General features: G+C 45.8%; 4 protein-coding genes across 6 annotated transcripts in view; 3 read left to right on the forward strand and 1 right to left on the reverse strand.

Moving 5' to 3' along the window:
- LOC126555956 (sodium-dependent neutral amino acid transporter B(0)AT3) overlaps positions 1–10,545 on the reverse strand; it is a 223,413-nt gene that overhangs the window by 114,177 nt on the left and 98,691 nt on the right. The gene's annotated exons all lie outside the window — the stretch shown is intronic.
- LOC126568830 (serine/threonine-protein kinase ULK2) overlaps positions 1–10,545 on the forward strand; it is a 373,161-nt gene that overhangs the window by 59,879 nt on the left and 302,737 nt on the right. The gene's annotated exons all lie outside the window — the stretch shown is intronic.
- Positions 1–10,545, forward strand: part of LOC126556139 (galectin-4-like) — a 56,867-nt gene that overhangs the window by 7,529 nt on the left and 38,793 nt on the right. The window lies entirely within an intron of this gene.
- LOC126567456 (proline-rich protein 36-like) lies at positions 1,510–7,041 on the forward strand. Its single transcript, XM_050223676.1, has 5 exons — positions 1,510–2,102; positions 2,973–3,095; positions 3,175–3,780; positions 4,566–4,795; positions 6,149–7,041. Exons 1-5 carry the CDS (start codon positions 1,510–1,512, stop codon positions 7,039–7,041), a joined length of 2,445 nt encoding a protein of 814 aa, XP_050079633.1.

Consider the following 10,545-nt stretch of genomic DNA (forward strand, 5'->3'; position numbering starts at 1 on the left):
TTACCCTTGTTGTTTTGGCTGGTAAGCTGAACGAATGCAAGGAAATTTTATTGTCCTGACGTGGCGCAATATCGCTGGTGCGTTGTCGTTCCCGTTGGCAACCGGCAGGGACACGTCGGTTTCAGTCGTACATTGGCCTGGTCGGACAGGCACATGTGTGCCGTAGATCAATATGAAGCGTGCAACGGTTCACCACGGATGCGTGCCACCCAGGTACGCGGGGGATTCGATTTATTTGTTCTGAACTGTTGGGTGGAAATGTGTAAAGAGTGTCGTTTGTTAAACGAATTAATTTGGGAGACTATTAGTTAAGGATTCCGATTCACATATTAGACCGGTAGGAATGAAAGTTTTGTTGCGAAAAAATGTGAAAAAACATGTAGAGTGACGGCGGGAAAAAAAAACTTTCCACAAGAAATGTGAAATCAATCAACTACACGTGTCCTTCCAGATATGGAATCAGTCCCTTAGTTTCGCAGTTTATCGTTCAAATTTACCAAAAACAAAACTCAACACATTAAGCCACACTGCAAAGAAATCCCATGAGCTTGTTTGTGCCCTCTCGCTCTTGCTATGTGTACGGAAGCCCAGTTCCTGTGTCTTCCACATTCGTCGATCGTCTATCAAATAGGGTCCCATTTCATACTGGAGCTCAAGTAATGAAGTAAGTGAACCGAAATAGAACACTCCGAAGCTAGGGCCCAAGGCAAGGATAACTGCGTAAGATAAATAAAGCTATCCGCTACTACAAGCCCATGATGATAACTCCCCGAACCAGCACGAGCAGATTTGCGCCCTTATCTTATCGCCGGTAGAGTATTATCCGCCGCTTTACGCTGCTTCTGTCTTTTAATCGGTCGGCTTTTGATAGATAGTACCCGGGGAGAACGGGAACCGGGATTGTATATATAGCATCAGAGCCGTGGTGTGCTGCATAACGGTTGGGTGTCCAGGTGGATTTAGTGTATCGAAAATCCGTGCAGTGCTTCCTATGTCACCGGACGGAATAGTTGATCAGCAGTGGACGGGGTGGTGCTGGTTGTTGCTTTTTGTGAGAATTACAGCTTCGAGAATCGATGCCCTACTGCTCGACCACAATTATCCTACATGAGTGAGCGAGGTCTTAAAGGTGGTTAGTGGATAGTGTTTGTTGAAAACATCAATTCTTAATGACGAAATTAAACTTCAAAGCCAATATATGTGCAGCATGTCATTCGGTAGAGCAAACCAGCTCTGTTACATATTTAATGGAAGGTAATACGTGGGGGTATACGTGTTTTTTAGTGATGTAATTTTGAAGTTAAATGTGATAGTTGTTAGTGTTACCTGAAGGTTCGCTATTAATGCAAGGTTGACTCCAAACGTTACAACAATTTAATTGAAGAGACTAAATCTGGAAAGGCTCTTTACACTCTTATCAATTATTTCGATTTTATACTCTTATGATTGTATTGTTTCTAATGCATTTTTCGACCATTTATCTTTTCCTCAGATCTGCAACTAAGAAATATGCGTAAGAAATTTGTCCAAACGCTGGCAGCCCAGCAGTTTCCAACAGAGCTTCCCAGCCATATTCGAACGCACGACATGGAGTTGGGAAAGGAGCAACCGCGCACACCGCACCAGCAACAACGTACGCTGGGAAACGGATTAGACCAGGTGATTGAAATCATGGATGACGATCAGGAGGTGGAGCTGATGATGGAACGCCACAGGAAGTATCATCCTCGCAAGTATGTAAACCTGCAGCAACCGACCTCGAAGGTTTACTATGACAAGATCGACACATCGACTTCTTCACCCGCACAAGACAAAGACGATCAAGAGATGGAGGAAGATGACGACAGGCTGGTGGTGATCGATTTTGCAAGAGAAGATAGGCAAACGAAGGAAACAAATAACAACAGTGTCGCTACACCGAATGAAAACTACACTTTGTTGGATAGTAATGGTGAACCGTCGGGGCCAACCAGCTTTCCTTCCGGTGCGAATGGTACGCTTTCGGCAAACGACCAACATACGGCATCCGGATTTAATTGGCATGTGCCGCAGAACGTAAGCCAAGAGGCTTCCAAGCAAGCGGAAACGCGGCAAAGCCTTCTGCAATTTAGGAGATCGGAAACACCGGCACCGATTTTGTCACAGCAGCAGCAGGATCAACACCACCAGCAGCAGCAGATACAGCAGCAGCAGCAGCAGCAGCAGATACAGCAGCAGCAGCTACAACAACAGCATCAACAACAACAGCTACAACAACAGCATCAACAGCAACAACAACATCATCAACAGCCACATTACCAGCAGCAGCTACAACAACAGCATCAACAGCCACATCAGCCACATCAGCAGCAACAGCTACAACAACAGCCACATCAGCAGCATCATCAGCGGCAGCAACAACTACAACAACATCAACACCAACAGTTGCAACAACAGCATCAACAGCCACATCAGCAGCAACAGCTGCAACAACAGCATCAACAGCCACATCAGCAGCAGCAACAGCAGCAACAACAGCAACATCAGCAGCAACAACAGCAACATCAGCAACAACATTGGCAGCAGCAACATCAGCAGCAACAGCAGCAGCAATTACAACAACAGCAGCAACAACATCGACAGCAGCAACAACATCAGCAGCAGCAGCAACAGCAGCAGCACCAGCAGCGTCAGCAGCATCAGCAGCGGCAGCAACAACAATATCAGCAACAGCGGCAGCACTACCAGCAGCAGCAGCGGCAACGACAAAATCAACAGCAGCGACAACGACAAAACCAACAGCAACACCAACAACAACAAATGTCACAACATCAGCAGCAGCTACAGCATCAGCAGCAGCTACAGCATCAGCAGCAGCTTCATCATCAACAGCAGCATTACGGATCATCACCCTTCCATCAATTTCAACGGCCACATCCTTTCGAGCGGCAAACGAACTCCTTCAACATGGCTCCATCCTCCAACTACAACAGTCCGCTGCAGGATCACCGACAAACTGCTCCTACACCACAGCCACAACCACCAGGATTAATCGCTCCCGGTGGGATACCACCCGGGGGGATCACTATGGGTGGTTCTGCCGGTGGTGACGCTAGGTAAGTTGCGTTCTAATTTTCCCATCACTTCCCACTCGCTTTACCGTACCTAATATGTTGCTGCTAATATAATTTCCAGAAAATCAGCATTCTCTACACCACACGATAAAAGACAGCATGATGCAGCTCTGATGCCGCCACCGGCACTCATACCACCGATGGCAGGCCCGGTTGGTAACATGGCTATAGCACCACGCCCTCCCTTCTTCCCCGCAGCGTACGTGCCACCGTACCACTTTCCACCATTCAGTCCCAACACGCCTGATCCTAGCGCCTTTCTCACGCTGGAAGAATGGTACCGGGCCGGCTTTCCTGCACCACATCTACTGTCGGCAGCGCAGCTACAGTTTTACTATCACTGTCTCCTCAGCAAGATGGTACTGCCGGTGCCGCCACACGGGTACAATCCGCACGACACCCACTTTCGGGACTATTCGGCACTGGCGATGACACCGGGCGGCAATGGCCCGGCTTTTTATCCACCACCACAGTACGGATTCGTCACACCCGCTCCTGATGTTGCGATTGGAATGGCTGCAGTTACTCCTACCCCTGTTGCTGCGGTTCCCACCGTCACCAACGCTGCTGCTACAGCTGAACAGCAGCAGCCTCTTAGCAATGCAGCTCATCCACCGATCGGGTTTTCACACTTTAATGGTTGTAACGGACCGACAGCAGGTGCTGGGTAAGTGTTTAATCACATTAACTTATGTGGTGCATTAGTTTGTGAGGACATAAGCGCAATGATCTCTTCGTGTAACGTCGACGTACTCCGTGCATTTTTACTGTGCTTTGTAGGGATTGCACTATTTTTATTGCTTGGGTGAGCGGTTTATCGTTTTATTAGCTTTCCATGTTCTACACATCTCGCACGGGTTACATCATGGATGCACCGGTGACCGCACTTTCCGATCATTGCACCTTTTAGCGAACTTTATTTTATATATTTTCTCTTTACAAAATATCCGTTTTCTATTTATTGCAAAAATTGATTCACCGCACCACATGGTAGGTGAAACTGTAAAGATGGTCTTCATTTTGTATATTAGTGTTCAAAAAACTGCCTTTATTTTTAATATAGTTATTTAATTTGTAGTTTCTAAAAATAATTTCATGCTTTAATTTTGTTAATTTTGTTTGTGAATTTAAATCAGAACAGTAAATCCCATTCTAGATGTAAATTGTTACACGTGCAGTAAAGCACGTGCCGCTGTACAAATGTGGTGCGCAACGAATCATGTGTGTATGGCGGATTGCATACTTTTTGGCGCATTTCAAACGCATAGCGGTAACGCGCTCATAACGCATAACGATGAAGTTGAGCATTTCAACAAAAATGCAAAAAGAGAGATTAAATTAATTTAGTGCACGCACCATTCACAAAGCTAAAGAAAAATTAACTTTTCTTCTATGAATAATATTTCAATTCTGTAGTAAGAATAATTCAATGGTGTTTTGTTATATTTTCAGATTACTATCCACACCTGTATCATCTGCATCTACTGAAGTAACCCCACAATCACAGGCACAGCAACCCAGTTCATATAATGATTCGTGCGGCCCATCAGCGACATTACACTACACGAACCTACAATCGGAAATAACACGCCCCAGTGTGATAAGCCATGCAGCCGCACCATCTAGAGGGTCTCCATCGAACGTGTACACGGAGTCGTCCATATCACAGACATCGTCGAATAGTATGCCTTCTGCTCTACCTTACCCCAGACTTACTTCTACTCCTCCTCTTCCCCCTCCTCCTCCTCTCCTTCCTATTGATTCTGCTCTATGCCCTCCTCCTCCCACTTATCCTCCTCCACCTTCTCCTCCGCCACCTCCTCCTCCTCCTCCTGCTGCAGCTTCTTCGGTGGAAATGGTGGCACCCCCATCAGCCAGCAGCTATACATCCGCAGCAATGTTGTGTACTAGTTCACAGTCGTCTACTATGCTACTATCGTCAGCTACCTACTCGTCACCATCAACGCTCACCACTATGCCACACCGTTCGGCCACTCCATCCCCAAACAGGAATCCATCTAACAGTATGCCGCAGCCACAGCAGCCTGTTACCGGACAACTGCTTTCCAGTATACTTCAGTCACCTGCATCTACTATGCCACCTCCTTCGTTCATACCTTCATCTCAAGCCAGCCAGTCCTTTAACGGATGTGCATCACCCAGTACGCCATCAGCGCTACCTGCAATGCCTCCTCGTACGGGTACCCCATCCCCAAACAGGCATCCGTCTTATAGTATGCCGCCACATCCGCCTCCTACCGGACAACTACTTGCCAGTATGCTGTCACCAGCATCTGCTATGCCACCGCCTTCATTCATACCTTCATCTCAAGCTAGCCAGTCTTCTAGCGGATATGCACCACCCACTATGTCAGCAGCGCTACCTGCAATGCCTCCTCGTTCGGGAACTCCATCACCAAACAGGCATTCATCTAATAGTATGCCGCCAACTCCGTCTCCTACCGGACAACCACCTGCTAGTACACCGTCATCACCTTCATCTTCTATGCCGCCTCCTTCGTTCATACCTTCATCTCTAGCCAGCATACCGTCTACGAACAGATATGCACAACCCAGTATGCCACCTCGTTCCGGTACACCGTCACCAAACAGGTGTCCTTCTATGCCGCCTCCTCTCAGTCAAACGCCTACCAGTATGTCGTCGTCATCATGTACTTCGTCTCCAGCCAGCTTGCTATCCTCTAACAGAAATGCTCCGCTCAGTATGCCATCAGCGGCACCTACAATGCCTCCTCGTTCGGGTACTCCGTCACCAAACAGACGTCCATCTACCAATATGCCACCTCCCTCGTTCATACCGTCGACCGTAGCCAGCATGACATCTTCTAACCGAAATGCCCCATCTAGTATCGCATCATCAACGCCATCTAGTATGCCGCCTCGTTCCGCTACTCCATCACCGAATCGTCGTCCATCTATCAGCCTGGCGCCTCCTTCGACTTCAACCGGATATACGCCTCCCAGTATGCCATCACTTACGTCTCCTATGCCACCTCCTTTGTTTATACCTTCAGCTTCAGCTAGCATGTCGTCTTCAGCCAAAAATGCACCGTCCCGTGTGCCATCACCGCCATTTGCTATGCCGCCACGGGCGGATACACCGTCACCGAACAAGCGTCCATCTCAATTTAAGTCAACTATGCCATCTCCCTCGTGCGTACCTTCGGCACAGTCCAGCATGACACCACCGTCCGCACTGTACTCGTCTCGCCAGCGTCGCTTTTCGGTGGACATACCTACGTTAATACCGTTATCCACAAAAAACGCAAACGTCCCTGACGATCGTCCGTCAGAGTCGAGCTCAAATGAGACTACCAAAAAGGCTACCAGGCGAAGAAGAAATTCCACCGCAAGCAAACCCATCATCGTCGAGGATGTTGAACCGCCTGCCCCGAAACGTCGTGGCCGTCGTGCGTCAGTATGTGCTGCGAACACCACTCCACCGACACCCGTGCCCGCCAATCCGATCAACGGCAATCGCAACATTGGCGGACTGTTGCAGCAAATGCGCCTGGAAATGATGAGCTTCCTGCAGCAGCGCCGTTCCGACATCATCAGCACGATGCGCATCTTCATGATCGGACGGATCGACTTCGGCGGCTTTCTGGTGGAGATGAAGCGGCACACCGTCACCTACCGGGACTTTATGCATGTCGCCTTCACGCTGATGCGCCGCTGCGGGTACAGCGGGTTCGCGATGGAACCGCCGGCCGAGCTGGACTATCGGTGGAAGAACCCACCGCAGGAGTTTGCCGACTATTTCGCAAAGAACGAGCACTGCAGCAAACAGTTTGTGGCGGACAACTTTGACTTTTTGCTGCTGATTGTGGACAATCTGTTGCAGCAGTACTTCGAACCGATGGAGTACTTCTTGCTGACGTACGTGTTGGGGTATCGGGAAAAGTAAGTACGGCTAGGAGGAAAGAGAACGCACAAGACAGTGTGAAGCTGGGACCGGAGGGAAGTCATTTTTTGAAGCCATAATAATTAAGTGAACAAGCTAAATATTGTAAGTTTTATGCAAAGCAGCGAGCTTGTATAGAAGGATCGAATTATCGAATAGTAAGGCGAACAGCCTATTCCCAAGAAATTTAACTCTCTCGCTCTCTATCCATTTCATTCTTGATTTAGGGATAGGAAAAACAGAACAAGTGCACTTAAAACATACGTGAAGCAAGAGCAGATTTTTACAGCACTTCTTGTGCCGCAAGTGCATTGAACAATGAGCGTAATTTGTGTAGTTGCAAAAGTTTAACGAATTACATTTGTATTGCCTTCGTGTAATTTGCTCTTTTCAAATGATACTAATAATTAAAACTTAGAAGTAAATTTTCTACTTATTTCAAACGAAAACAACTACAAAACTAACTGTTCTTACTAACACATCGCATCTTTTTTTTTTGCTACTTTTAAAAAACGCTATGAACTAATATTTAAAAGACTAAATTAAGCAAAAACATTGTCTTATAAAGTGCATCATGGTGTAAATTATTTAGACTAGTGTGTAAGGGCAATTGAAGTTATCCCGTAAGCGACGTGTGTGATTATGAGTAGGGGAAAAGTAAATGATAAGATTTTCATTTTTTTTTTTTGTAAAATAAAAAATAAGATCGTATAACAGGATGGTTATTTATAATCAGAAGAATACGTACTTATTTATTAGGTATTGGTATTCTGTGCGCGTACAGTCCGAGTGGGCTACTTCGACTGCCATGGACAGATGATCACCAAACGGCTTACAACCAAATTCCAACAGGTTCGACACCACTTGCCATATCAAACGACGTCACATCTACGCCTTGTGCTGAACGGATCGCAGACGATTCCTCATTCCTTGGGGAATGAGACATCCTCATCACTTGCCCATAATTTGATCCAATCTGAGATGTCATAGACAGTCATGAAGACTTGGCATGTGGTAGATTGTTGGCTAACAAAACAACCTAGGTTCCGACGGAATACGTAGCAAGCATCCCGTTCTTAATCCCCGTACCAACCTATATAACGCATTTCAGCAGCTTTCTTTGTCTGGTCAGGCATCTCTTGTATCACTGCTGCATCAGCTGCTCATTTCAGCTCTTCAATGCTGAGCTGCTCTTGTGTCTACCACCATCTTAGCCAGTACCAGCTATCGTATTTGATTCGGAAAGTATCGATAGAAGCACCAGATTGCCTTATTTTTTTACCGACTGGGCCATCACTTCGCCTTCTTGATCCAGTGCGGACTGGTGCCGAGTTTCCTCTGCCACTCCGCCATCCAGTCAACAAACTCGCAGTGCTAATTTACGTCGCATGTTCAACGTGTCCCATGTACCCGGTTACACATGTCCCAACCATCTTATCCTCTTGCCTTTGACACCCGTCAAGATCAGTGACGGATTAACCATCAGACCAGGTCCCGCCAACCCCCTTCCCTCCACGCCAGAGCAGTTATGCGAGCCTCGTCTGTGACCTCACCTATGGCCTCGTTAATTGCCTGGTATAAGGCCCCCGGTCGCGCGAATAAGATCTACAGCGGTTTAATTTGTCTACAGCACTCCGCTCCCCATGCGCGGAGGAGGGAAGGGTGGTGGTGAAGGGATCGGGGTGAACTGTTCTACAAAAAGATGCGCGGCCCAATGACGCATCCAACGGTATGCTGCGCGTCCCGATCGGACCAAAAAGGAGCGAGTTATCGCTGATTTTCCAAGACAAAGTGATTAACCAAATCGTAGTATCATCAACTATACTTTTATCACTATCAGTAAAGAAAGAAATAAAATTTGCATATCCAAATTGGATTTGTTATCCAAAAAAAAAAGAAAAAAAATTCATTTCAATTCCTTTTTTGTTTTGCAGCAAAATTATTTTCTTCCTCCGAAGAGAAAAATATAATACGATGTATACAAAAATTTACATTATCTCGTTTGTATCGGTAAGTGCAATGCAAATTTTGCATCAAAATTTAATTTCGTGTAACAGAAGAACATACTAGTGCAGGAGGCAGCATTTTGGCGAAAAAACATCGAATTTCGCTCGGCTGGTAGGAAAACACCGCATAATTGCTTTGCGCATTGCATACTCGTGCGGCGCAGAGAATTATAGCCAGGTAAATAGTAAAGCTTTTTTCTCCCATGAGCTTTTGAAATATTTCAAGCTTGAAATTTAAATTGCAAAGCTTCACGCACGATACCAGTTACCTCCTCGAATGGATGCTCTCCTGTTACTACCAGTCGCTCCCAGTAGAAAATTTGTGTAAAACCAAGCAAGTTTTGATTTCGAGTAACTGGAAACCATACCAGGCTAGGAGGTAATAAATCTAAGATTAAAAACGATATCAAAATAATTTTCCTTCCGTGATGAAAATATATTGTTACTTTCCATATGAATGTGTTCTTCAATTTTATTCGATTCGGACTCATGTTTTGTTCTTTCTTCAAATATCTACTACAACGATCTCCACGAACGTTGTCCATAGTTACGTTTGACCTCAGACCTCGGTGAGATTCGAACGATTCCGAAAGCATGATCGACATCGACACCACGCACTGCGGCACCACGTCCATAGTGTCCATGCGTGTAGGATCATGGCATTTTTGGAGGATCTGCTGTAAATTTACCGTAAGCGTGTGCTGCGTTATTTTCGGATTGTTGGATCACTCCAAGATCATCCTCATTTTTGGTTCTCTTTTCAATTTTTATTCATTTTCTTCCATAACAGATCGTCCTCTCCGTTATCTTACTCCTGCAGTTGGGAAAACTTCTTAATCAGTTAAATCGTAAAGGTGTTGTTGTTAGTTAAATCACTCGCGCGCGCACACTTCATCCGAACCTCCCCCTCCCTAACTATGAGCCTAGAATGATCATCCTCGCTAGTATACCGGTGCACACAGGTCTGTGATGGGTGCGATTGCTAATTAGTTTAGCCTAGCTTACTTGGATCGCTCGCACTACTTCAACAGTTTGGTGACTTAAAGTCACACCCGGAAAGAAAAGATGATAGATACTAGATGCACATTTAGTCCACACTTTGTCCGTTGTGGTTTAACTCATGTTTGGAAACTGTGATCCAAATGCAAAGAATATTAAATGCATCTTACGGTGAGTAAGTGGGGTAGACTGTATAGAACAAAGATAAACTTGTCTGAGTTGTATAAAAGAAAAGGACCATTTTTCATAACCTCCCGTGTTAGTGAGCCAAAAAAGCATGATCTCACAAACCGTTTGTGCAGCATGATGATGTGTATATCTGGAGCACGAGGCGATAGTAAACTGCATTTAGTTAGGGGTGTTCTATTCTTTTTCTTCTAGATACTTAAGTGCTTCGAATAAACGTGTGTTTGTGTTAGTTTTAACTGCATTAAATGTTTTTGCTATTCCGAATGTTTCCCTAACTTTTATCGGCATCCTTTACTAATCACAGAGAGTGTGT

Source organism: Anopheles maculipalpis, chromosome 2RL, assembly GCF_943734695.1.
Source record: "Anopheles maculipalpis chromosome 2RL, idAnoMacuDA_375_x, whole genome shotgun sequence".
NCBI classification, from domain to species: Eukaryota; Metazoa; Arthropoda; class Insecta; order Diptera; family Culicidae; genus Anopheles; species Anopheles maculipalpis.